General features: G+C 50.5%; 3 protein-coding genes across 4 annotated transcripts; all 3 read left to right on the forward strand.

Annotated features, from left to right (window-relative positions):
- Positions 1-710: 710 nt before the first annotated feature.
- kiaa0232 (KIAA0232 ortholog) lies at positions 711-11510 on the forward strand. Its single transcript, XM_057026090.1, has 8 exons — positions 711-869; positions 2402-2935; positions 3596-3736; positions 4835-4904; positions 4993-5077; positions 5151-8469; positions 8551-8659; positions 9031-11510. The coding sequence occupies exons 2-8, from the start codon at positions 2699-2701 to the stop codon at positions 9045-9047; spliced, it is 3978 nt and encodes a 1325-aa protein (XP_056882070.1). The 5' UTR covers positions 711-869; positions 2402-2698; the 3' UTR covers positions 9048-11510.
- Positions 11511-11917: 407 nt separating this feature from the next.
- tbc1d14 (TBC1 domain family, member 14) lies at positions 11918-25022 on the forward strand. Of its 2 annotated transcripts, none has more exons than XM_057026091.1 (14): positions 11918-12348; positions 13322-14030; positions 17084-17207; positions 19731-19855; positions 20322-20404; positions 20478-20595; positions 20670-20776; positions 21914-21994; positions 22062-22150; positions 22230-22304; positions 22717-22845; positions 23140-23249; positions 23397-23655; positions 23734-25022. In XM_057026091.1, the coding sequence occupies exons 1-14, from the start codon at positions 12324-12326 to the stop codon at positions 23788-23790; spliced, it is 2091 nt and encodes a 696-aa protein (XP_056882071.1). In that variant the 5' UTR covers positions 11918-12323; the 3' UTR covers positions 23791-25022. The 2 variants fall into 2 exon arrangements, with proteins under 2 accessions (XP_056882071.1, XP_056882072.1); XM_057026092.1 differs by having other exon boundaries at positions 11919-12348; positions 22233-22304.
- Positions 25023-25736: 714 nt separating this feature from the next.
- ccl36.1 (chemokine (C-C motif) ligand 36, duplicate 1) lies at positions 25737-26632 on the forward strand. The gene is made up of 3 exons (XM_057026093.1): positions 25737-25949; positions 26015-26126; positions 26340-26632. Exons 1-3 carry the CDS (start codon positions 25880-25882, stop codon positions 26431-26433), a joined length of 276 nt encoding a protein of 91 aa, XP_056882073.1. The 5' UTR covers positions 25737-25879; the 3' UTR covers positions 26434-26632.
- The last annotated feature ends 6 nt before the right edge of the window (positions 26633-26638 follow it).

Below are 26638 nucleotides of genomic sequence, written 5' to 3' on the forward strand. Positions count from 1 at the left end.
AGGGAGGATTCTCACATCCTCCACTTATTTTGGTGTAACAGTATGCAGGGCCTGGCGGTATTGTTATTGTTGCGGGTCAGTTTGGAACAGTCAACAGTTCACACTGGAATCACATATAGGCTACAATTTAAAGAGAAATGTGAACAACCTAACAAAAAATTGTATCTGAACAAAAAACATCTGAATTCACCATTCAGACCTGCAGTCTGGACATGGGTCAAGACCATGACACAATAACAGCTAACAGCTCTGCAAAAGGTGCCATTGTTACAGCATGGTATAAACAACGAGGGTGGTATTGATCACAATAGGCAAAAACTAAAGGAATACAATGGAGAGTAAAGGAATATCTTATTAACTGGTATGTTGGCAGATGCACGAGGGAGGAATGTGTTCTTAGTTCTTATACATTTTCATAGCAACAGTAATTTCTCGCGATGTTAAGTGTGCTTCAGTATTTAGTTTTATTTTAAGTACTACTTAGGCTTCTGATGCAATACCTCAGCGGAAGAATCAAACCAACACTGATCGGTCAGCAGAAGTTTGTCTTGTTGCCTAGATACGAACGCGGAAGATGGCGCAGTTCGCGGCCAGACATTCGACGAAGAAACTAAGTTCCTGTTTCGGACATCTTGGCTCGCTGTCAAGCTTCTTTCGCATTCCGCCTCCCTCTTGATTGACCCAAAATGGCGCCAGTTTCCGCTACGCGATTGGAGAAGCCCTAGACGTGAAACCAGCGCCATTTCTTGTCAGCGTTCGTGATAACGCGATGCTACCGCAGCGGATTCCAGAGCCCGAGCTCGGAACGGCAGCGGGAGAGAAATAGCCGCTCCCCTTTCGCTGCTTCTCTTTACTTCAATCTACGGCAGGTAAGTACGCCATATATTAATTCTCTTTTCGATCACTTGGGTTTTGTCCCGTCTCTACTGAGCTGGTAAGTCTTACAATTTTGAAACGAAAGCGTATCACAATCCCCTGGACGCCTGCCGGGACAGCCGCTTATCCGCCCCCTCGGTCACAACAACAATAAAATGTGAAAGCTAAACTTGTCCGACTTTCATCGAATCTGGGACATCAGCCATATTTAAACGTTTGCCATTTTGGATAATACGTTTGGACAGAAAGTTTGGACTTGGCCCACCGGTCCCGGTCGCCGTTTGCTAGCTAACTATTACACGGAGAGACGTCAGGGCTGTAATGTCACCGTGTAAAGCGGTCTCCGTTATTGCTCGAATAACACTTGTTTTAATGTAACATTCGGATGGCGTGATTTTCTCTATTTCACCGATACTGACACCGATTCATCTTGGCCGATGTTATATAAACGTAAACTATTAAAGCGTCTAAATGCAGGCGGCGGACGATCCTCCGTAGCTAACTCGGCTAACAGGGCTCATTAGCTAAAGGTCGGTGGTCCGGCTAACCTTGCTAAGTGACGCCACATTAATACCGCAAGTAAATGTGACATTAGCTGACAATTACATTTTATTCGACCCCCAGTTCAGCGGTACGCTCTCGCTAAATTGACATTAAAAGTAACTGTATTAATCCTGGAACTGTTAATCCTGTGTTGCTGCAGCCTGAAGCTCAAAAACGTCACGTTGGACACCGACACTTACAAAGTACAGCAAAAGTAAAGACGCTTCTGCTGGAGCTAAATTGTGACATACACTTTAGCTCCATTCCACACGCCAAGTCACTGGCGGTGGGGATAAAGTTGGAATGTATGCTCGGCATTCACTTGCTAGCAGTCGGACGCAACACCGAGCTGCATTATTTTAGCGTTTCAACGGCGATACTTTAACGGACTATCCCGATGTCCGTCTAAGATCCTGTTGAAACGCCATGGTTGCGTGCCGGAAAGCTCCTTATTTTGACGCCTCTGACCTGCGATGTGCCGCCGCTGAGTGACAGCCAGGCCAGCCAATCAAATGAGCGCAGCCTCCATTTGCTCTTCACCACTGTTTCCCAAGCCTGTGCAGTCACAGAAGAGTCGGCGGACAGAAAGAGTTCCCCTGCCCGCTACCTGGCTGCTAGCTGCTAGGCACAGCTTGTCTTTGAAAGAGTCCTCTCTGAGGTTAATTCAGGAAAAAATAACTGCAGTAGCAGTGGAATAACAAGTGTGCTTTTCCTTTTTAATGGGCAGCTGTCTAAAACTTTAGGAGTGAAGGTTAGGTATATGTTAGCATTTACTTCCTCACGAGCTTTATGTCAGTGTAATCTATTACTTTGTTACTATTCCAACCGTACTGCTACTTTAAAATGTCGGGAGCTGCTTTTCCCTAAAGCAGTAATCACATCATTTGTTGTGCTCTTTGTTGGGCTGAGATTAACAAAAGAATGATTAGATTAGCCATTGAGCCAATTCCACATATATTGATGCAGTTTTGCTCTCTCGCAGGTCGTGCCGGTGAAGTAAGACGTCTTTCCACGATGGACTCCTCCAACTGAGAGGCAAACACAGTCTGTGTTTTGCTCAGCAGCATAAGCCATGCCTGACGAATAAAGCTACCCTTTTTTGCTTAAAGCAATAAAAAGAGAAAAAAAAATCCTACATGTCTCCCCATGTAGACCCCCTTCAGTCCTCTCTGCCAGAGTGACTGCTGTGTTCCTCTCTCTGCTCTTCTCCATCCACCCTAAAGTAACTACCATCACAATGCCGCTGCTCCACCTGAGAATGGCCAAAACCTGAGTTCTCATGCGTCCAGTGAGCACCGATTCGGACGGTCCAGCTCCTCCTAAAAGCCTGTCTTGCTCTTACCCCCTTGTGGGTTCCCTTCCTGCCACAGAGATGTCCTTGCTCCAGTCACTGGGTCCAGTCCAAAACTGGCTAGGCCAAGAGCTTGAGAAGTGTGGGATTGATGCTATGATTTACACCCGCTATGTCCTCAGCCTTCTCTTACATGACAGTTACGACTACGACCTGCAGGATCAGGTGAGATCCTACACATTCAGCATTTCAGACTGCTTTACATACATTGTTGTGGTGGTTTTTATGGTGTTGCTTCATCTTCAGCCCAAGAGCAGCTTTATTTAGGAAAGAAGGCACTACTTCTGTTACAGTAATGTATGGCTCGTAAACCCTTTTGCATATTGTACATAATATTTTCTTTTTCTTGATTCCTTAAAGCATTTTTTCCTGTAATGCTTAACGAAAGCTCTTTATTAACTGCCAAGGAGGTTGTGACAGCTAGCATTTGTTTGTCTATTAGCAAAATAATGGTTTAATTAACAGATTTTAATGTCATTTTCAGGAAATGTTGATAATGGGCCAAGGAACAGATCATTTAATTTTGGTCCTATTCTGGAGGGACTGTGACCTTTTGATGGGTATTTAATGTTCCAAACATCAAATACCCATGGCTTTGATCAAAAAGTCTCAGACCAAATATGGCTGTGCCACAATGTATTGGGCAATGACTTGTTTTGGTTGTTTTAGTTGTCTACTAGAGTCTCGTGAAGGGAACTTCTCATTGTGACCCTTGCTGTGCATATGACAATAAACTTGAATTTAAAAATCTTCTTTTTTCCAATTTTCAAGTGTTTTCCACCAGTTTGAGTACTTGCATTGACTGTGCACTTGTGTGTTTTAAAGGAAAATGACATCTTCCTGGGCTGGGAGAAGGGAACTGGGAAAAAATGGGGCAAGAGTAAGAAGAAAGGTGGGACTGACCTGAGTCTGGAGGAAATGAAGAAACAAGCTGCTGTGCAATGCCTCCGCTCTGCATCTGATGAAGTAAGTGTTACATTCAAACCTGACAGTGTTTATCGGACAGATCCAGGCTTCATCAAGTCTCGCATATCTGTTTAATCTGGAGGATTTATTCTCTAAACATGTGCAAACAAATGAATCCTGGCTTTGTGTGTCCTCAAAGCCTCAAACCTGTGTTTTTAATTACGGTAGTTTGTATTGGGAAAGAGATCACATGACAAATGACGCCGTCTCAGCCTATCTGTGATTTAGTCCTACTGATTTCATTCCTTCATGAATAAATGCTATTTATATTATAATAGTTTTGCCTGACAACCTTTTTAAGAATGACACAACATAAAGCTGTAGAGAGCCCAGGCTGGAGGAGGGGAAGAGAGTGGAGCACCTCCCTGGGGACGGACTCTGCGGTCTATTTTAACACACACACACACACACACACACACACACACTGCCGCACAGCTCAGGAGTGCAGCAGGGACAGTCAGCTGACCTGTATTAGCACAGTGATGCAACACAAAGTTTTTTTGCACAGAGCAAATGAGTAAGCTGGAATGTCTGACTGTTGCCCGTCACTGACGAGGAACTGAAGATAGCCATCTTCTTTATTGGAAACCTGTATTGCTTTGCTTTCTCATCTAAAATAGAGGGAATAAATGTAGCCTTTGGTGTGAGGACACAAGTGTAGGGTCAGTTGATGGTGTGCAGTCGTACTTATTTTTATTAATCCTTTTTCTTTCCTTTGCCGCCCCAGGTCACACTGCCCTGTTGTAACAAGATGAATTAACTCTGCCTTTCATCCACAATCATCTTATTCATGCATGTTTCAGCTGTTGACATGTTACTGAAGTCGGTGACTGAGTTGCAGCAGCCATGTCAGACAATATAACTTGTTCTTATGGACTCCCACTTATTTATTTAAACATCAATTAAAGATCAATGTCTGGTTAAAACCTGGATGGTGCAGCCACATCAAACACAGTGTGGTTAAAAAGCAACATGATCTCAATCTAAAAAAGGTCCAGAAATACTGTAATATTTTGGAGAGATCCTGTAGCAACGATGACCTTTGGTGCCTTGTATTGGGACTGAAATTTTGATTTCTGTTTGTCCTCTTTGATGCAGAACTCTGGAATAGAGAACCTGGTTGAAGAGCTTTGCTCTAAGCTAAAGGACATCCAAAACAAACAGAAAGGTTGGCTTTACGCACTTCAACACACACTTCTTAGATTTGATGAAAGCATAGCTAAGCAAAAAATAAACAAGTTTTGATCTTTCTACAGAAGAAAAGCAGATCGGAAAGAAATCTGATGGTTGTCAGTCTCCTGAGCGAGCTGATTCTCCCTCCTCTAAAGATCAGGTGGAAATGTAAGTTTTCCTGCCTTTTGTTACTCATTCACATGAAAGTCTTGATTGAAAATGTTTAATTTTGTCCTGGCAGGTATTACGAAGCCTTTCCCCCTCTGTCAGAGAAGCCTGTTTGTCTCCAAGAGATCATGACGGTGTGGAACAAGGCTAAAGCTTGTGCATACTCCACCTCGTCGTCCTCTGCAGCACCACAGACCAGCACAGATACCTCTTCTCCAAAGGACTGCAACAGCGAAGGCGAAGGGACGAAGGAGCAGAACCCCGAGTCGGGTGGTACGGTCACTACTGTCATCAGCGAGAGAGGCCTGCAGCGACGGAGCAAGAAGGAGAAGGAAAATCAGCACCACAGCTTTGTGTCAGCAGAGAAGAAATCCAGCGCTCACTCAAAGAGGCAAATGAGGCAAAGATCTGAGGGCAAGTACAGACCCAGATCCTGGTCTTCAGGCTCCAGCGAGGGAGGATCGAGCTCAAGTGGGAACCAGGGTGACGTGAAGACATCCAGGAGCAGGACAGTTAGAGTCAGGCACAGGTCCCGAGAGGCTACGAAAAACAAGAAAACACGCAACAGCGGACAGGTGAAGGTCACTGACAAAGAGGAGCGAAGACATGCAGGAGGAAGCAGTAGCAGCACCAGCGGGTGCCCAGTGAAACCACCACAGTTCTACAAGAAGGGCAAGAGACTGCTGAAGGAGATTCATAAAGATCCAGGCTGGAAAGAAGCGAAAGAGGCCACGCTGGAGGCCCTGAAAAAGAAGGAATATATGGAGGAGCCACTCTGGTACACTGAGCCCATCACAGAGTATTTTGTACCTTTCAGCAGCAGACAAAGCAAGCTGGAGACAAAATATCGCAGCAAGGCCGACTTTCCCGAGGGCTTTGCTTTGTCAGCAGATATGGAAACACTACCAGAGAAAATCCAAGGAATCTGTATCGCCAGCGAGGGTTACCATAGAGCGTACCTAGCTGCAGGTTCGTTCATAGATGGTCACTTTGTGGAAGGGCCCGGTGAAGGCGAAGACGAAACATCTGAACTCATTGGGACCTCAAGCTTCCCTCAGCAAGAGGATAGTAGAGATTTAGATGACGAGCATCTGTCCGAATTCACTCACTTCTATGAAGTTGATATTTATCAATCCATATTGGATACTAGTGCCTCAGATTCTGTTCAAGAGAGTCGGATCTTAAACATGATTCGACAGAAAAGCAAAGAGCAACGAGACGTGGAGGCAGATTGTCATTTAGTGTTAGATGGTCTGGAGCAGCAAGGGAAAAGTGCAATACGGGCAGACTCCAAGGAAGCTTTGGGATCGGTTGGATTCTTAATGGAGGAAAATGTGGCTCAGGTGTGGGGATGTTACTCGCCATCTACTTCAGAAGACATAGACGGAGAGAGCTTTGTGGGAGACTCTCCCATCCGCCTGTCTCCCCTTCTGGATAGTGTTTCCTTCACGCTGAGCAAAATATCTGGATTTGTGGAAGAGCCAGCTGCTCCTGAAGCCACGAGTGAAGCTTATGGTTTGAATACGTCCTGCTTCTCTTTGTTCGAGCTGCAGTACGACAGCCCGACTTTTTCTTTTCCCCGCGACTCATTGACCGCCGTTCATGAAAACAACACAGACTCCAGCAGCTGTCTCGATCCTCATTCAAATAAACAGTCTCGTTTGTTAATATGGACCAAAAATAGTGCCTTTGAAGAAACGGAACACTGTTCTAACCTTTCAACGCGAACCTGCAGTCCGTGGTCGCACTCGGAAGAGACTCGTTCCGACAACGAGCAGGCGAACGTTCAGACGGAAGATTCTGCTCAAATGGGCGGCGAAGAGCTCGACTGTATGATCCCTCCTCTTTCTGGTACATATCTGGAGGACGAAATCCTGGATTTCCTGCAAGAGAACTCTGTCCATAAACGTGAGGAGGTCAGTGGAAGCACAGCGTCCAGTGAATCCTTCACCAAAAAATCCAAGTTGGAGTCTGTGTGTGGCATCGCACTGGAGGAGGACGACAGTGATCGGTACAGCACCGGCGTGTTCCCAGACAACATGAACCAACGCGGCGACGACTACAGCTCAGGGATAATAAAGGACATTTGGACTGCAATTGGACATGACAAACCTGCGAGGTCTCAGCAGGGGGCAGAGAAAGGTGAGGGGCTGTTCTCGGACGAGTCGGGCGGTTACTGCTGCAGCTGCTTGGAGGTGCAGGCCAAAGGCGTTCAGATCCAGGGGCCCCAGAAGAAAGCGGTGCAGCGGTCAGAATACCATCTTTGGGACAGCAAGAAAGAGGAACAGGACTTAGCCAAAAATAAACTCTCCAGCATCGATGGTGCCGGAGACTACACCACTCCGTCCAAGCCCTGGGACTTGAACTCGGACAGAGAGAGCACGTCGTTCATCCTGGGAGGGGTGTACGGAGAGCTGAAGACGTTAGGCGGGGACAAGAGTTGGGCAGTTCTGCCTCCGAGTGATGGTCAGAGTAATCTGCTGCAGTGTGCTGCCTCTGCCGCCTCCAGCTCTGACGTGCTGACCATCGCTGGCACCGACGTGTTCATGAACACTGCCAGCTGCTTTGCTCCCGGACACAGGCCCCTGTGGAGGCCCCTCGTGTCCTTCGGACAGAGCGAGCAGGCCATTAGAGAAAGTGGAGAAGGACTGAATAAGGGATTTTCTTTTATCTTCCATGAAGATTTGCTCGGACCCTACGGACGCTTGCGTGGCGAGGAGCCAGGCGTAGATTATCCGTTTGCTTCGTTCAGCCTGAACAATCCCTTCTCTCAAGTCCTCCACGTTGAGTGCTCTTTTGAGTCGGAGGACATGGCTTCGTTCAGCCCGGGATTCAAACCCAGATCCATTCTTTGCTCGGACTCTGAGAACGAAGCCTTCCCTTCCCGAATATACGGCATCAACCGTACGCAGTACAGGGCCATTCGCATCTCCCCCAGGACCCACTTTAGACCAATATCGGCCTCGGAGTTGTCTCCAGGCGGGGTGAGCGATTCGGAGGCTGAGACGGACAAAGAGGAATCGGCTTTTCCTGCTTCGGCACCGGTGGATGTCTTTGACGATCCTCAGGCCGACCTCAAACCTCTGGAGGAGGACGCAGAGTGCGAGGGCCCTTATTACGGCAAGTCAGAACTCGAATCTGGTAAATTTCTACCCAGATTGAAGAAGTCTGGCATGGAGAAGAGTGCCCAGACCTCTCTGGATTCACAGGAGGGCTCCGGGAGTCTGCTGCCTATCGCTGAGCAGGAGGACTGCTTGGACTGCAGCGGTGCAGGGGGGAAGACGGTCGTCTCGTTGGGCCAGGCCCAGAAGGACGAAGCTTTGGGAGAAAAACCAGCAGATCGTGTCCCTCAGTACGGGATCCCTTATGACTTTGTTGGGAATGCGCCAGAGGTGAGGCTTGTTTCAATCTGTTGTTCCGTGGTTCCACCTGCAGGCCGAGCCTCCTGACGACCTGTCGTCTGTCTTCTTCAGTTCCCTCGAATAAACATAGGTGGGCAGGGAGGAGCTGGCAGCGAGCAAAGCCCGGGCTGGTGGCAGAACACACTTGGTTCCCCCCTTTTTCCTGGATCACAGTGTACAGGTAAGGCGCCGGTCACCTCAGTGAGTCCTAACCGGATAGAAAACCCCAGATAGAGTTGGGAGATGGATGCAGTGTGTGTGAAGTTTCTTCTCTCCTAGCCAAAACCATGAGAGTGCCTCCTACGTAGGGAATGTGTGATTAGAAGCACATGATTATTCGTCATGTTACGCCATTCTTGTGCTCATAAATGATCATCAGAGGTACATTTCCAATGTGGTTTGAGGACGTCTCGATGTCGTCTATCACTCCCAGCCTGCTCGAGACTCCGGGCCTGTGGAGACAGGATTTGGCAGACACGTTGCTGGTTTTAAATGAACGGGATATCGAATTCACATCAGTCTTAATCATTTTGACCTGAATTCCTTTCACAGGGAGCAGCCACATTTGAGGGGGACTGGCGCCGTGGAGAGGAACCCTTTTTGGGACTGGAGCTCTACCAGCAAAGGTTCAGGGTCATCTCCGAGAGCCGATATCGTCGGCTTCTATCGTGAGGCACCCCGTTGAACTCCAGCCAATAGCTCGGCTGGTTTCCAATCTTCAAAGCATTGTGTTATCGATCAGCTCAACAGAAAGTGAATGAGGAACAGAGTGATGCCATGTGCTGATACATTTAGAAATGGTTTCTTTTGATTCTTCTGTACACTGATCCAACCCCACTGATAGATAGTTCGCTCCTCGTTCATTTGGATGCCACCCTTTTGCTTTCAGAGTAGAGTAGGATCCTGGTTGTTAGTGACGTCTGAATGGTTGTGCATGTGCGTCCGTCACTCCTCTCTCTCCAGTCCAGCCCGCCGCTGTGGCATCATCTACTTCTCCATCCCGTGTTCAGAAAGCTAAACACGCTTGTTGAAAACTATTTTGAGTTGTGTAAGAATTTGCCAGTTTAAAGTTTGTGCGGCTGACTTTCTGAATGTGAAGTATGTCAAGTAGAAAATGTTTGCAGCTTCCTTTTGAATATCCCAGAATTCCCAGTGTGTGAAAAGTTATCATAAACGAGTCTGATTTTATTTTTTATTTTTTTTTGTGAATGGTGGTAGTCTTACAAAAGCTAGCAGTAGTTATAGTCAGGTTTGTGAGACTAAAAACAAAGGAAAAACATTTAAAAATGGAAAGGAGTAGGGCTTTGTTTTAAAAAAAAAAAAAAAAAAATCTTTGAAATGCAATGCTGTAAGAGAATTTGGAGAGAAAACGTTATTTTCAACAACATGATGACGGCCATTTCTGCAGACACGTCGCAGCTCACAGATGCGTTTGGCTTTTGTCAACATGGTACAGAATATTGGTGCTATAAATCTGTTCAGAATTCAAGTTGCAGTTTCACCAGACCGATGTAGACGGGCTAGCTCGGTTTGTAGTCCACACTGTCAGACTTTCTGATTCTCTTTTGAAGACGTGTGAAAAGCTGGGGCACGTTTAGCCTGATCATTCATGTGGCTTGGCTTTATTTGCTAGTGAGTTCTAAGTTGATGACGGTAAATTTAGGTTTGTGTTTTTCAGTTCAGTGTCCCCAGGACATGCAGGAGTAACGCTCCGCTGTCCAGCTGCGAGTGTAGAATCATTAAACCATTTGTGTCGTCGAGACGGCGATGGAACCAAAAACATGGCATCATAATTACAGAGGTACAAAGGCTTTTCTGTGACGTGGTTTACAGTATATCCAGCTGTTGTCTCGCTGTGCGTGTGTGCGGGATTGTGTTAGCAGCAGAACCTGCGTAGGCCCTGGTTCAGAATGCCTGGAGTAGAACTCGCATCTCAGAATTATGATGTATGCAGATAGCTACATTTGCAACCATGCAAACCAGATCGTAACCGCCTCCAAACTCTGGAACCTGTGGTTCATACACCTTCCAAGGTGTGGTTGAAGAGCCTGCAGTGTGACCTGACACATCTGCAGAGAACTTTTTGTTTTGTTTTGTTTGTTTTTTGTTTTTGAGGACAATCTGACGAAACTCAAATCATCCTCATCCCTCCATCAGAGGTTAGTCACCATCCGTCAGCGGCAGCGTGGGCGTGCACTAGTGCAGGAGGACGGGCTCGAAGATGAGCCCAAACACCTCAGAGAAACGGAACCCAGCTGCTGAATGAAAGGCACTCCAACTTCAGGGTCCTGTCTCCTTTTCTTTGACGGTCATCGTACACTCAGGAATTTTTTAACATGCACGCTGCATTAATGTCCACCTGTGATGATGCATTATTATCCACCTGTTGATTCTAGAGCAGAAACATGAGCATTTTCCCCAACTTACTGAAGACGGCGAGGACCTAAAAAAAAAAACAACAAAAAAAAGCCATTGTGATTAGTAGAAGCAATGTGGAGGTGAGTCCAGGTGCCCTGAGTCCTATGCAATGCCTCGGCATGTGTCCTCTGCAGGAAACACTGTGCACGTCCAGTGTTTTGGTGAGACACGTGGAGTCAGAACATGGCATGTGCCCATACACTCCCTGTTTTTATTTTGATATTGGTTTATGAGGAGGCGTGGGGTTAATTCAGTGAGATAATCTTGACTGATGTGCACACAAAAATGGAGTTGAGAGCATTGCATCACACCTTTTCTCCGCGTAATTCTACCTTTTGTTTGGGCATGTTTAAGTAAAAAATGTAATAAAAAAAAAAAAATAGACGGAATGCTTCAGGATGTACGCATTTGGAACAAAAGTGTTGCTTTTCTACAGTCTGAAGAACATCCAGCACTAAAATCTTTACTCATGGTTTCATTCCCAACCCTCCCAGTTTCCATTTGCCTCGTTATCATCGGTCCTAAATAGTTGTTATAATTTCTTGGACACCCTGAGTAAATTATTTTGTTTCATTGTGGTTTTTCTTAACATCTAATAAAGGAATAAACCCAAACTTGGCCTGCTTGTGTCCTCTGTTCTATGAAGAGACTACCACGAGACGGCAGAATCGATGCCGAACGCCGGTAGGTAGATTCCTGGCCCCGTATACAGGTAAACGGATATTAAATATTATTACACTAAAACTATCTCGGGTGAGACTAAGTAGAAAATGTGGCGAGTGTTAGATATGGGTTCGGATATTTCAGTATTGGGTAAAATTTATTGAAAAAGTAACCCCAAAAGAGGTATTATTCAACAAACGCATAATCCAAACACGCTGAGACGTCGCCGTGACGACTGTAATCCGGCGGAGCTCATCGTTGTTTTCATGGTTGGGGCTCGATTATTAATGTCTTCAGGTCCACACAGGTAAATCGTCGACTGTCAACACTCTGGGCTCGATTACATCGCTCTCACGGCTCAAGTTTGTTTTAAAATGGCGGCGGAAGCGTCGAGTCAGGTATGAGGTGATACCGGACGAGCCTCGCCGCGGCCCGGCTTTACAGTCATGCTCTGGGGAAAAATACTTCTTTTCTTGTAATCTGACCTCCTTCGGTGATGCCGCTAAGAAAACCGAAAAATGCTGCCGGTCGCGTTTTAACTTAGTTTGGAGATAGTTGGGGAAGCGCTGGCGGAGCTCGACGTGTTCGACACCGATACTTTCCCCCTTCCAGGTCCGGGTTTTCTCCCACAGATGCCTGTCAGCCGCCGTCGTTTGTGTCTGCCCGGCGGGGAAGTGATGGTGGATCCGCAGTAGTCTCAGCATCACTATGGACCGCCCCGGCCGGCGGCTGCCTGCCCCCCACCTGTAGCATCGGTCCGCATCATGGCGAACAAGACCCTCCGCTCAGGTAGGTGCCGCCGGGCCGGCGTCAGCATGCAGACCGCAGTAGGAAATGTTCCAGTAACCGGTAAAACGCGGCGTTTCAGGTCGATCGTGAAGCTCGAACTCCTGCTCAAATGTAATCTTTCACCTGAAATCCTATTCTGATTTTTACAGGTTTGCAGAAAGTTCACTCAGTACTTTTTTATATTGTGATTGATTAGGCAGCATTTCCCTGTACGTGACGTTTTTCTACGTCAGTGCGGTTTACGTGCTTGGCTCCTGATGAATGCACTTTAAATTCCATGGGGTCATAAATGACCGTTTCCCACCCGCATGCGCAGGTGCGGTTGTGGTTAGGTTGTGGAATTATTTCCACTGTTGCGTAGGAACAACCTGCTGCTGGTGTGTTTTGGGCCAAAGTGTAGCAGCTCACATGACAGGGTGCAGCTCAGGGTTTAGTGCTGCTGTGCTAAGAATGTGTCTTTGTGTGTCTGCAAACAGTTCATGTCAGTGTGTGTGTGTGTGTGTGTGTGTGGAGGGGGGTTCTTAGCTTAGCATCCCAGCTGGTGTCAAAGCCACATATTGTTGCTGGCGCCTTGCTCACATTACCTCCAGACTCCAGTTACAGCCTGGGTTTCATTTTCACCTTGGTCAGGCTCCGCCCACTTTTCCAGGTCAGTTGGAGGAAACTGGGAGTCGTGCAGGCCACTCCGTGGGCCGGTGATAAGATTTTTTTAAAAAAAACAACTCCATGAGCTAAAATGGAGCTCAGTTTTAATTAACGAGTTGTTTTATAGCTGCGGTGTCATCGTAAATCTGCTGGTTTGTACCTTTAGCGTGGTGGACCTGCAGCAGGTGATGCCGTGGGGTTTTAGAATTCTGAACGTCTCGCTCTCCGGGAAAGCGAAGGATGATCTTTAGGACGTGTGGAAAGTCGCAGGTCCGATTGAAGAGGTGCTAACGGCTAAATGTTGTCTCATATTTTGCTTCCTTCCCAGTAATGTCGGGGGGAAACACGCCGGAGAGCGGCGATGCAGTGGAACAGCCAACTCCCCACCACACCAGCAGCCATGAGTCCGGGGGGAACCCCCCCTCCTGTTACCACCCCAGCCCAGTCTACTACAACAGCCTCTGTTCAGAACAAAACCACGACAGCCACAGCTTGTCTTCCCAGGACTCTGGGATCCCGACTCTAGAGATCAACCCTCCGGCGCCTGCCCTCTTCAGCCAGCGGCAGCCCGCGGACGGGGCCAGCTCCCCCGCCACCTTACCTTTAGACGACGAGCCCTCCGACCCCAGCGCCATCCAGAGGTCCTCCACCTTCCCTCGCTGCGGCTACGAGTCCTTCCGTCTGTACAGCCCCAGCTTCAGAGTGTCCGCCCCCAGTGGCATGAGCGCGGCGGGTGGGGTCCTGAACCGCAGCGATGACATCTCCGTCTGCAGCATGTCCAGCATGAGCACGGAGCTGTCGGTCTCCAACGAAGACATTTTGGATTTCACCGTCACCTCTAATTCCAGCGCCATTGTTACCTTGGAAACAGACAACAGTGGCACCTCCCACTTCTCAGACTTGACGCTGTCGTCATCATCGCCGGGGCGCAGAGATTTATGGAGTCCGCTGAAGCCACACCCATCCTCAGATGTCGCTCAACAGGAAGTGGACGGCAGACAAAAGAAACTGGGACCTCTGGCAGGTTTATTCAACAGGTCAGTCCAGAATATCAGGATGGGAAAGATTTCACAAACTGCTCCTCTTATTAGTTTTGCTTGACGGCCTTTAATGTTCAGTCAGTTCTCACCAGGATTATTTACCCTCAGCACCTGTGTCACTGCGGTATTGTCTCCCGAAACATTCGTCGTTTCGGCTCCGTCAAAGGTTCTGAGCTCGTGTCTCCCTTGGATTATACTCTGGGTTTTAATATTGTAGGGAACTTTAGCACAGGAAACGTGACGCGTTCTGTTCTGAACCCCTTCAAACAATTTAATTCCATCTGCACCTCAGGTCTCACACACACACACACACACACACACACACACACACACACTCTGCACTGAAGACATGTCTCATTAGAGAACACGAACTGTCCCCCTGCAGATGAGAGTAGAGCAGCAGGCCTCAGGTTTGCTGATTGTTGTCTGATCATGGATGTGATCAATGAGATGATCCATCACACCTGTATCTGTTCACCTGCCTGTGCTGAGGAGATAATCGGACATTAGGGCTGGTTCCTCTGAAGGAACCTCCGCTGTCACCTGTCCCCACTCCTCACGTGGTCATCAGGTGACCCGTCGGAGTGGTTGAGTGTGTGAAGAGCAGGTTCCTGCAGATGAGGAGTGATCAGGTGGGCGGAGAGCCGGAGAGCGGGGGTGATCATTTGTTACCTCACCGTTACATTTAACACACCTGTGGCCAAAGGAGCCACAGGTTTAGTCCTCCTGTTCTCCACTTTCCCTTCTTTCATTTTTTCTTGCATCTTCAGTCTTGAGCTGTCCCTCCTCCCTCATAGGGAGACACCCAGTCATCTCTCCTCAGCTCCTCCTCCCCTCTCCAGCCCTTCTCCTCCCCTCTCCAGTCCTTCTCCTCCTCCCCTCTCCAGTCATCTCTCCTCAGCCTCCTCCTCTCCTCTGCTCCTCCTCCCCTCTCCAGTCCTTCTCCTCCCCTCTCCAGTCCTCCTCCTCCTCCCCTCTCCAGCCCTTCTCCTCCCCTCTCCAGTCCTTCTCCTCCCCTCTCCAGTCCTTCTCCTCCCCTCTCCAGTCCTTCTCCTCTGCTCCTCCTCCCCTCTCCAGTCCTTCTCCTCCCCTCTCCAGTCCTTCTCCTCCCCTCTCCAGTCCTTCTCCTCTGCTCCTCCTCCCCTCTCCAGTCATCTCTCCTCAGCCTCCTCCTCTCCTCTGCTCCTCCTCCTTCCTCTTCCACCCCCCCAGCCTTCCTCCTCCCAGCTTCAGCCCTCCTCCTCTGCTCCTCCTCCCCTCTCCAGTCCTTCTCCTCAACTTCCTCCTCCCCTCTCCAGTCCTTCTCCTCCCCTCTCCAGTCCTCCTCCTCCCCCTCTCCAGTCCTCCTCCTCCCCTCTCCAGTCCTTCTCCTCTGCTCCTCCTCCCCTCTCCAGTCCTTCTCCTCCCCTCTCCAGTCCTTCTCCACTGCTCCTCCTCCCCTCTCCAGTCATCTCTCCTCAGCCTCCTCCTCTCCTCTGCTCCTCCTCCTCCTTCCTCTTCCGCCCCCCCAGCCCTCCTCCTCCCAGTTTCAGCCCTCCTCCTCACTCCCCCTCTCCTCAGAGTGTTGTCAGGTCTCCCCCCGTCCGCTCCTCTCCAGTCTTCTGGGCTGCGGCGCGTATGCAAGCGGACCATCCTTTTCTGCGGCTGCTGTCTGTCTGTTTCTGTCTGTCGGTCATTTCTCCACATTTCTCCGAGCGTTTGCTGATTTACCATGATGGCGGCCCCATCACTCCTCCTCTACATGGACAGGTAGGATCAGGTGCAGCTCTTGTCTTCGGACTCCTGCTCTGTTATTTCAGGACACCCTGTAATCTCTGCCGTCTTGTTTCATGTTGTCTCTGGGTTACTGAGGTTCACCTGTGTCTGCTGCACGTTTGCGTCAGCTTTGTTCACGCACTCGGTTGAACATCGAACCCTGGTTCGTCTTGAAAATGAGTAATTATTGGCATGGACACAAGAACACCAGGCATGTGTTCGTCATAATGGTGGCCAGATATCCTCGACACGTGAGGTCAAAGCAATGGCTCAGATAACTTTTTACTGCTATTTTACAGCTATTTTATAGTGGTCTCACCCCCGTAGATCTGGTGACACTCTGGCACGTGTTCCGCTGCCCCAACAGAGCTTCTCTCAGCAGCGAAGGGCTTCAAATGTTGATCTGCCTGTCGCATTCCGGTGGGTTTCTCTTATCAGTGTGAAACCCGCTGCCAAGCTGCACGTGCACGTGGTCAGAGTTCAGTAAGATCAGTCACACCGAAGCCTCAGCCAGCTGTTAATGTTTTCCTCACGCTCCAGCTGAGCCGAGCAGCCGGACGCGCTCACGTGGCTGCTGCTTCCTGTGGGAGTCTGAATCATCGGGAAAACATCTCGCCAGCGTCCTGCAGTTGGAGTCCCAGAAACGTCAAGTCTGCTGCTCTCCCGTCCTGTCCTGCCCCATCCCGTCCTCTCCTGTTTTGTCCTCCTAATGGCAGCTGTCCGGTCCCCTGACAGATCCCAAACAGATCCTGTCACAATCATCCTTCAGCAGAGACAGTTGCAGTTGTTGCTGAATCCAGGGGGGGTCCAGTGTCTCTGGTTGACAGCCTGTGTGTCCTCTGCAGGTTCCTCTTGGACCCGTGCACGCTCACTGTTACGCTCACTGTTACGCTCACTGTTGATCCTGTCGCACATTTCATCGCGGGTCTGTTCCAAATCCAATCAATAGAGGAGTCGGTTGCCGTGGTGACACATCCGATAGGAAACTTGGAACCCTTTAATCTGTGGTGTCACATGACCGTGTCGGTGGAAGACTTTGATTTAACCAGATTATTCACAGATGAGCTTTATTCCTGATCTGGACTGCTGGATAATTGGAATAGCCAGAGCGCTTGTTTTTGGGATACTGGTCTCTTTAAATTGGTTAAACTGGACCCTTGAAGCTCTCACAAACATTATAAATATGCTCTTTGCCCTGTAAGATTTAAACCAGGTTATAAGGCGCTGTCACAGACATATGGCTTCTTAATTTTTTCTGTGATGATGAGCTGGGACGTGTTTCTTCCTCTTCTCAGAAGCCTGTTCGCCAGGAGAGTGAAGCACAGTGAACCTGTGGAGCAGAGGGATCCGGGATGGAAGCTCTTTGGAAAAGTCCCTCCCAGGGAAGGCCCCACGAAAGACCCCCGGAAAATCCAGAAGGTAGAAACTCGCCGCATTGAAGCGTTTGACCGGTTCCTGTGTGGATCAGTCAACGGTTTCAGATTAAGTTTATTAAGAGATGAATGTACACCCAAAAAAGGTGTTGAAGACATCAGACGCAGAGCTAGAGGACGGGGAGAGGAAGCCGTCAGGTGATCACCCTTCTGTCCCCAGGAGCCTCGGGCTGTAGCAGCGATGCATGACTGCAGAAAAATAACATCCAATAAACTAGAAGGCTTTTAGAAGGGCCTGTTTTCTGGTTCCTGTGTTTGACACACCACCTGTCGAACATGCCCAGTGGTGGCTATAAACAGCTCTTTGTTGTTGTTGGGTTGAGATGTTGCCCTTGGGTGCACCCAGCAGTGTAACAGCCTGGCCTGAGTCCTCAGCAGTCAGTCAACACGGCCAGTTCAGGCGCTTGTGCCGCGGCTGCTGCTGCTGTTTCAGGAAGGACGGCGCAGGCGTTTCCTTTCTGTGGTCAGCTGCTGGTTCCGGGGAGAGAGTCTGACAGTGTCCTCCCTGGGCTCACCGGAAGTTCAGTGAATAAAGCTGGAGCGCTGACGGCCTCCAGTCTTTGAGTGCTTTGGTTTCAGTTGTAATTAGACACACCGTGACTCTAAAGGTCAGGATATTGACTTTACCTGCAGCGGTAACTTGAAACCTGCAGCAATCCTGAGCTGCTTCCCTCTGTGCCGAGTCAACAACTCTCTTCAAAGATGTGACTAATTGGACTGGAAAAATAATCCTGGGCTTCAGCTTCACACCCGAGAAGAATCACAGTCCATCTAAAAGTTAAAATGTCTTATCTAATCCAGCCTATAAATTAGAACTGGATCCCGTTGTTATGGCGGCAGCCATTCTGTCACATGATCCAGGAACCCTCTAGCTTCTCCTTTAAGTGATGGACCCACTGAATGATGGATGAACGTCTCGGTCGTTTTAACGGCGCGGTGCAGCATGATCCGCTCTTCTGGGCTCCATTAGCAGGGCTGCCAGCTGGCGTACGTGTGCATTAATGCAGTCTCGGAGGTGCTGGCTTTCTGCTGCAGAGCCATCCTGTGTAGGAAGAGTGTGTGTGTGCGCGTGTGTTTGGAGCAGAGGGGGTATCATGCTGCTGCTGCATCAGTACCAGCGCAGCGTCCTTCAGCGGCAGCTGGACGATCTCTCTGCCCTCCATCTTTGCAGCCAGCTCGTCTCCTCACTCCTGGCGGTCCTGTTGCCTGGAGTGAGCCATCGGGAGCCGTGGCGACGTTAGGCTAGGATGCTAGGCTAGTCTCGGAATAACAAGCCCCCGCTGGTGGACTGTCTCTCTGTAAGGAACTGCAGCGTTCATGGTGAGTGAGAGGGCTGGATGGTCTCTGCTTATCAGATGACGCTGGTAGTCGGAGCGGGACCGAGCAGGACAGGATGTAGCTCAGGTTTCGCAGCTTTAGCTAGTAGCACGGTGGACCACGGTAGAAGCAAGCAGTTGTTGATGCGATATCTCCTTGTGTCTGTGCACGACGGAGGGCACGTGTCAGTCGGGAGGTCTGGACCTGCCTGTGGACAAGCTGTTGAAACACAGCTTATTTCCACTTCTGCATTTTCCTGATTTATGCTGCTCATGCGTGAGGCGCCACCGTTCCTTTGTTCTCTGTCCTTCAGGGCTGGTTGGGTTTGTCAGGTCGGCACCAGAGTCAATGTCATTCAATGTCATCCCGTTTCTGAGAGTCACTGAAGAACTAATAGAGGTGGTTGGTGCACAGAACGGGTGGGTCAGTCGTGTGTGTTAACTTCCTGCCCGTTCTGAGTGTGTCCTCCGTAGTGGTCTTAGACCAGATCAGACCATGTCGTAGGCAGCTGGCTGCCCCCTCCAGGCCAGTTGGACTCATTTGTAGCCTTGTTGTGATCATGGTGGAGGGCGGCGCAGCGTCCTTCAGATCAGCTTTCTGCCCTCCGCCGGTCTGGAATGTTGGTTTTTGCATTCAAAGCACGCACCATTATGAGTCAGCTGATATGTGACCTGCTCTGAGGCCTGGAAGGCTGAGAGTCACATGACCGCCTCTCTAGAGAGTGGCCGACACCCCCCAGAGGAGGAACGGCAGCGGATGAGGGAGAACCGACATCACAGGCCTGTGGTTGGGGGCCTCGGTCTCCGTCACCATGGCAATCACTTCGCTGTGCTGCCTATCACTATAAACTGTTTCAGTGCTGAATTACCAGTTTACCCACGAGGAGAGCTCTTCATAACACCTCCGAGAACTTTAAATGCAAAGTCAACATTGTCTGTGTAACAAAGATCCTGATCTCCCAGGCATCTCCCCACACGCTGCATCTCTCTCTGAGCAGCAGGTTCTGACCCTTGTCACAGTTCCTCTCAGATTTGCAGCCGCATGCACACACTCCTCTTCCAGGGTGGAATTTAAACCCACTAATCCTCCCTTTATTCCTCACCACCTGTGTGTGTGTGTGTGTGTGTGTGTGTGTGTGTGTGTGTGCTGGCTGTGTTACGCTGCAGTAACGCCACCTCTGCTCTGATTTCAGGAATATGAAACCAAGAATGGCCGAGCTGGACCCGGAAACCCTACGTCTCCCAGGCAGAATGTGAGGAAAAACCTGGACTTTGAGCCCCTCTCCACCACGGCGCTCATACTGGAGGACAGACCTGCGTATGTAAACACAATCAGCCTGCTTGGTCACACAATGACGCCTTGTCTCCATCTGCTCCTCGTGCTTTCCAGATCTGTCCTCGGCCCGTTCATGAGTGGCAGCGGTGCTCCTCCTGCCTGCTCCATCTCCCCTCTTTAATGTGCTTTCTGTTTTGTTAGATAGTGTCACCAGTGGAAACAAAACAAACTTCCAGGTCCACCTTTTCTTTCTCACTGCCTCCCTCTGCTGGTAGAAACAGTGCACTGCAGCGTGCCGACCATCAGCTGTTTTTGAAGAACAGAATAAAACTGAAACTTTGGTCAAACTTTGAGAAAAGTGCAGGGATCCCTGGTCACATGATTATTGCGCAGAGGCATTCCGCTTAAAGAAGCGCTCACTGTCCTGATCCCACTGGTCTGTCCCCATGGGGGAGGAAATCAAAGTAAGCAGTGGTTTTGATCCACATCCTCTGTTTGCCTGTTACAGTAATCTACCTGCGAAACCAGCTGAGGAGGCGCAGAAACACAGACAGCAGTATGAAGAGATGGTGGCGCAGGCTAAGAAGAGAGGTAAAGAGCACACCTTTGTGTGGGACCGTCCGTCCGTCCGTCCTGTCTTACACGTCTGAACGGATGATTGCAGAGTTGAAGGAGGCTCAGAAGAAGAAGAAGCAGCTCGAGGATCGCTGTAAGCTTGAAGAGAGCATCGGTACCGCCGTCCAGACCTGGAATCAGGACATCTTGCCTAATTGGAGCGCGATGTGAGTAACAGGAAGTACTGCGATTGCCCCCTGTCCCCCAGGATGTCCCTAACCCTCCTCTGACCGTCCCATAGGTGCACATCTCGTCGAGTGAGAGATCTGTGGTGGCAGGGCATTCCCCCCAGCGTCAGAGGAAAAGTGTGGAGTCTGGCCATGGGCAACGACCTCAACATCACCCACGGTAGGCTGGAGCTCCCCTAAAGGTGGAACCAGTCCAGCTGGTAGAGTAAGCAGCCAGCTAATGCTAATGCTGGCAGAGTTAGCAGCCAGCTAATGCTAATGCTGGCAGAGTTAGCAGCCAGCTAATGCTAATGCTGGCAGAGTTAGCAGCCAGCTAATGCTGGTCGAGGCCGGAACCGTTGGAGACGTACTTTTACAAAGATCTCTTCACTTCTTCATCAGTTTCGTACATGAACGCAGCAGAAACTTGCACAACAAACAGCTGTTGAGGAGCTAGAAACAGCTGTTTAGAAAGTTGGAATCAGCCATGACGCCCTCCGCCTGGCTGACAGTCAGGGGAGCTGCGAGCTCCTCTCCTCTCCACGTTTCCTGTGGACCAGGCCAGTCCAGCACGCTCCATTGGGCTGCTCTCCATGATTAATGTGCTGAGGTTTTACTGCCGCTGGCACTGGGAACCGCAGCGCTGTGCAACGTGACTCCTCATCAGAGGGCCGCCTGGCGGCGCTAAGGTCTGGCCCACAATTGACCAGCTCAGCGTTTTACAAAGGCTCGTTGATTAATGAGTAACAGGTTTCCAAATCAAAACCACCACCAACAAACAAATGCATTTTGTTGTTATCCTGCAAAAATAAATCCCATGATTTTGGCACAACGGTCCTGCTGTGATCTAAGTAACCTGAGTAATCCACCCTGCCCAGCAGGTGGCGCTATAAGTCTCTAAACCATTTTACCTGGTTGGAGCTACGTGAACTGGGAGGTTCGGCTGCCGCTAAAGTGTTAGCATGCGTGCATATGAGGATCAAACGGTGCCATCTTGGCCGGGCTGTTGCGCTGACTCGGGTGATTTGGGACTATTTTATGTCCAGGCCAAAGTCTTCGAAACAGGAAAAGATTGTGCTAAAAGTCACGTGCTGGTTTCCCTTTTAGTTTGTCTTTGCAGGATCCATTAGTTTGTACTTGGAGGACAAGCTCTGTTTCAAGGTTCTCCTGATTTATTAGAAATATCTCTTATCTGTTGTCTTGGCTTTTTTGATGGGACTGGGAGTTTGGGCATGAATTTAGCTCCATGTGGCCGCAGTTCCAGTCCGAGCTGAGGCATGTCTGGACTTGTTAACTGGACCGTATTGTGTTCCCTCAGACCTGTACCACATCTGTCTGGCCCGGGCGAAGGAGAAGTGGAAGACCAGCGCGACCCCTGCGTCGGAGCCCGAGTCTGAAGGTAAGACCAGAGGAAACGGCGAGCCGGTCCCCGCCGGAGCGCGTGTGAACGCCTCCCCTCTGTCCAGATGCCGGCTCTTCAGATCGAGAGTCCAGCCTGGAGCTGATCAAGCTGGACATCTCCAGAACCTTCCCACACCTGTGCATCTTCCAGCAGGTCAGTGACCCGCGGGTCCCTGCCCCCCCCGGCGCCGCCGACCACGGCTGCGTTCTCACGGTTTTTGTGTTTGTGTCAGCAGGGCGGGCCGTACCACGACGTGCTGCACAGCATTCTGGGAGCATACACGTGTTACCGGCCAGACGTGGGTTATGTAAGTGTGACACGCCCCCACCAGCCACCGGGGGGCGCTCTTTCAGCCGTTGACACTATGTCACAATGATAAAGTTAGTTTGCGTTAAATGTCATCAGTAGGAGCGTTACACGCTCCGCCATCCTGCAGCCCTGCGTTTCGTGTCGGCGCCCGTTTGCTGCACGGCTGCTGCCGCCCGGCGTGCATGCGAAGGGTGCGGTTAGCGCTGATGCTGCTCACCGCTGCTCACCACAGCCCCACGCAGCCTTCGCTACAGGATTAGAAATGAGTATGACTTCCTGTAGAGCCCCCAGCTCACGGAGGCGAGCTACGCCTGGGCCTCCGCTCGGAGGTTTATGCCTGACTCAGCACTTTCCGGTGCAGATCTGGGTATCGGGGGAGAGAGCAGAGACCTTCTGATGTGTGTGTTCAGGTGCAGGGCATGTCCTTCATCGCCGCCGTGCTGGTCCTCAACCTGGACACGGCCGACGCCTTCATCGCCTTCTCCAACCTGCTCAACAAGCCCTGCCAGATGGCCTTCTTCAGGGTGGACCACAGCCTTGTCAGTACACACACAGTCCCACACGAACACACACACTCCTCTGTCTTCAGCACCGCCAAAAAACACATCATACAGTCGTCTTATTCCTTTGATTCCTTTGATGTCTTTGATCTTTGGTGGTGTCACACTTCTGTTCTTCATGGTTTCTTTGTTGGGTTCCTCCCAGAGGTCCCACTGGTCCTCACGGTCCAGAGGTCCCACTGGTCCTCACGGTCCAGAGGTCCCACTGGTCCTCACGGTACCTGCTAATGTTGGTCCAAGCCTCAAACCACCTCCTCGTCTCTGTCTCTGCAGATGTTGACGTATTTCTCTGCGTTTGAAGTGTTCTTTGAAGAGAATCTACCAAAGCTTTTTGCACATTTCAAGAAAAACAACTTGACTCCAGACATTTATTTGATCGACTGGTGAGTCTTTGCGTCCGTCTCCTCTCTGGGCGTCTCGGCGGGTGTCCACGGAAGTCACCTGACCTGTGCACCGGTTCACCGGTTCACCTCCTGATAGTCCTGTCTGTGTTTACATGTTGTTGTGTCCCGTCACGGCCCCCCCTGCAGGATCTTCACCCTGTACAGCAAGTCGCTACCGTTGGACCTAGCGTGCCGCGTGTGGGACGTGTTCTGCCGGGACGGCGAGGAGTTCCTGTTCCGCACCGCGCTGGGCCTGCTGCGGCTTTACCAGGACGTCCTGACCTGCATGGACTTCATCCACATGGCCCAGTTCCTCACCCGCCTGCCGGACCTCATCCCTGCCGAGCAGCTCTTCCAGCACATCGCCGCCGTTCACATGACCAGCCGCAACAGGAAGTGGACGCAGGTAAGGGGCCCGGGGGTCGGGGGTCGGACGGCGGACGTCGGCGCGCCCGCGGCTGACGTGACTCCCGCCTCTGCTCAGGTCCTGCAGGCGCTACAGAAAGACCCGGATCGAGGGAGCCCGGTGCTGAAGCGCTGAACTCCTCCTGGACGGCGTTGCTGACATCATCACCTGCTTGGTACCCCGTCGCCGGTCCCTGAATGTGGTGTGACAGGACCACAAGGCCTTACTGATCTCCCAGCAGGGACCTGGACACTCCAGAATGTATCCCACAATCCCCCACACACACACACACACACACACACACACACCCCGTTTCTGATGGGAACCAATCAGAGAGAGGTTACTGATCGTGAGCTCCACCCAGCACTCACCCTGCCTACAGCCATGGTCTCCACGGGGAGACGAGCCACACATCTGGGCTCCAGCGGCGTTCCCTTCCTAACGAAGACGCAGGTGTGTGGCGCCGGCGTTGCCTGTGAAGGAGGGGCGACGCGATGCCCGTGGGCTGAGCAGCGGGACGTGTCTCTGTCCAGACGTTCCCTCCGGGTGAAGGGACGGGTGGAGCCCGTAGATGTGCACGTCCCGGCGCGTGCTGCGGTGGGTCGGCTGTGCAGGTGGCGTCCTGAGTGATGATGGAGGCGACCGCCGCCGTTATTCCAGCTCGTCTTTCTACCTGTTTTTGCTGTTAACCACAGGAACCTGTCAACATTTGGCTGTGGTCACCTTTGTTGCTTTGGTTAACGGGTCACTCCTGCGGCAGGCGGGGCTGCTATTACGTGCACTACCCCCCCCCTCCCCCCCCCCCCCCCCCGCCCCTTTGGATCCACACTGGATGTCTGTTTGATGTTTTTGCCATTTTGCACAGACCTGTTTATCAAACGCAATAAAAACTGTGGATGCTGAGCCGACCCGACGCCTCCTGACGCTGGGGGTGATTTTGGGAGGGGGCACAGGTTACCTTTCACACACCGTCTGAGGTTGTAAACAGGAAGTGGCTGTAGTCTGCAGCTCCTCGCATCAGCAGCTTCCCGCTCGGCACCGTGCAGCAGATGATGCAACCCCCCCCCCCCCACCCCCGACCGCAGGACCACAGCCGAGCTGTTCGCATGTCCTGCTGCTGGGAGGGTTAGCAAGCGCGGCGTGTGAGACGCCGGCTACCCGGCACCAGCTTCGGTGTGTGTTCCACCTCCGCTCACGACCCACACAGGTGGAACACAAGAGGCCGATAGATGCGATGAGAGGTGTGTGACGTGTGTGTTCCTCCTGCGGAGACCCGTCCTCTACAGGACGGAGAGCGGCTGGACGTGCTCCGCTGAAATGTAGCTCATCTGTGGACTTTATTCAAATAAAGGACTCGTGAATACGCAGTCGTGCTCAGTGTCACCTCTGTTGACCCCTGACCCCTGACCTTAATAGACCAGGACACCCGACACGGCTCCACCACAGTCCTCTGGGTGACTGGTGGGATGGTGGGTGACTGGAATAATAACTGGTGGGATGGTGGGTGACTGGAATAATGACTGGTGGGTGACTGGTGGGATGGTGGGTGACTGGAGTATTACTGGTGGGGTGACTGGGTGTTGACCACATACTGTTGCTCTGAAAATACATCTGCAATGTGTCGAGGTTGCTCAACCACAGATGTTGGAACGTCACTGTTTTCATCCCAATCTAAACGTGTCCTGGATGCTGAATGACAGGAGCCGTTCTTATTCCGCCCTCCTCACCAGTGTCATTCACTTAAACGTTTTAGGATCTGTTTATCTAAATGACAAAACATGAATGTAAATCAATGAGCCTCATGGCAAAGAGCCAATAAAGAGAACCAGAGATTAAAGCATCAATCAAACAGGAAGGACCAGGGTTGGTGTACAGATCTGGCCAGGATGTAGTTTCCATAGAAACGTATTTGACCAAGTAGTGATCTCATAATATGATTGACAGAGTTAAATGTGTTAGTGAAATTAGTGAAATGATTCAAATATACAACGGAGGAGCAAACACCCGCAGAGTTTTTCACACACACACACACACACCCACAGAGGTTTTTACACACACACACACACACACACGATGCACTACTTCCTCTACAGAGTGGAAAGTTTCTGCCCCCCCAGCCTCTCGGGCTGAGTCAGAAGGTGGTTGGCCCCTGCAGGTGGTGTTTGACGCGCTCTGCTGCAGGTTCGGATCGTCAGGCTCTTTACCGCTGATCTCCATCAGAACCATGAAGACCGCTCACTTCCTGCTGGTCTGCATCATTGGAGCCGCCCTGCTCGCCTCGGCTTTCAGCAAAAGTGAGAACCCGCGTGTGGATCACGGCGCCCTGGAGCTCCTGGTTAACCTCTGTTGTGTTTCCTAGATGAAATCGGCCCCGACGACTGCTGCTTCAAGTTCTACCCCAGGAGAGTGAAGAGAGCCCTGGTCCGCTCCTACTACGTCACCGATAAGAGGTGCCCCAAGCCCGGAGTTGTGTAAGAGCCCCCAGATCCATAACTGGAATCCTCTGACTGTCTAGATCAATATGTGTCAATGTTTAAACATTTGCAGTTCAAATGAAGAAAAAAGTTTGTTTGTTTTTTTAAAAATTTGAGACTTTTTCTTGAGTTTTCCTTTCCGTCCGTTGAGTCAGAACTTTTGCCCTCTGGCTCATCGGGATTCTGAAATCTTGGATGTGCTTCTTGCAGTCTGGTCACTCAGAAGTCCCGTCACATCTGCGTTGACCAAAGCATTTCCTGGGTCGACAACCTCATGAAGAACCTGGATGAGGAAACCTTTTAGCTGCCGCTGTCTGGCGTCAGAGGCCGGGTCGCTGCGGTTCTGGTCTCGGCTTGGCTCGGCTCGACGCGGGAATCATTTCGCTTCTGTCCGCTTCGACCACATAAAGCATTGCAGCAGCAGTTGGCGTTCCTGGTGGATCGGGACATGTTTGGCTTCATTCTTGCTGTATTTTCAATAAAAACTTACCTTTGGCACCAAACTGATG

The sequence above is a fragment of the Takifugu flavidus genome, chromosome 3, assembly GCF_003711565.1.
Source record: "Takifugu flavidus isolate HTHZ2018 chromosome 3, ASM371156v2, whole genome shotgun sequence".
In the NCBI taxonomy this organism is placed as follows: Eukaryota; Metazoa; Chordata; class Actinopteri; order Tetraodontiformes; family Tetraodontidae; genus Takifugu; species Takifugu flavidus.

Coding starts and splice junctions, on each gene's coding strand:
- kiaa0232 (XM_057026090.1), top strand. CDS start 2,699: ATGCGTCCAGTGAGCACCGATTCGGACGGTCCAGCTCCTCCTAAAAGC. Junction 2,936..3,595: donor ACTACGACCTGCAGGATCAG/GTGAGATCCTAC, acceptor TGTGTTTTAAAG/GAAAATGACATCTTCCTGGG. Junction 4,905..4,992: donor CATCCAAAACAAACAGAAAG/GTTGGCTTTACG, acceptor ATCTTTCTACAG/AAGAAAAGCAGATCGGAAAG.
- ccl36.1 (XM_057026093.1), top strand. CDS start 25,880: ATGAAGACCGCTCACTTCCTGCTGGTCTGCATCATTGGAGCCGCCCTG. Junction 25,950..26,014: donor CGCCTCGGCTTTCAGCAAAA/GTGAGAACCCGC, acceptor TGTGTTTCCTAG/ATGAAATCGGCCCCGACGAC. Junction 26,127..26,339: donor TGCCCCAAGCCCGGAGTTGT/GTAAGAGCCCCC, acceptor TGCTTCTTGCAG/TCTGGTCACTCAGAAGTCCC.
- tbc1d14 (XM_057026091.1), top strand. CDS start 12,324: ATGGCGAACAAGACCCTCCGCTCAG. Junction 22,151..22,229: donor ACCTGTGCATCTTCCAGCAG/GTCAGTGACCCG, acceptor TGTTTGTGTCAG/CAGGGCGGGCCGTACCACGA. Junction 22,846..23,139: donor TCAGGGTGGACCACAGCCTT/GTCAGTACACAC, acceptor CTGTCTCTGCAG/ATGTTGACGTATTTCTCTGC.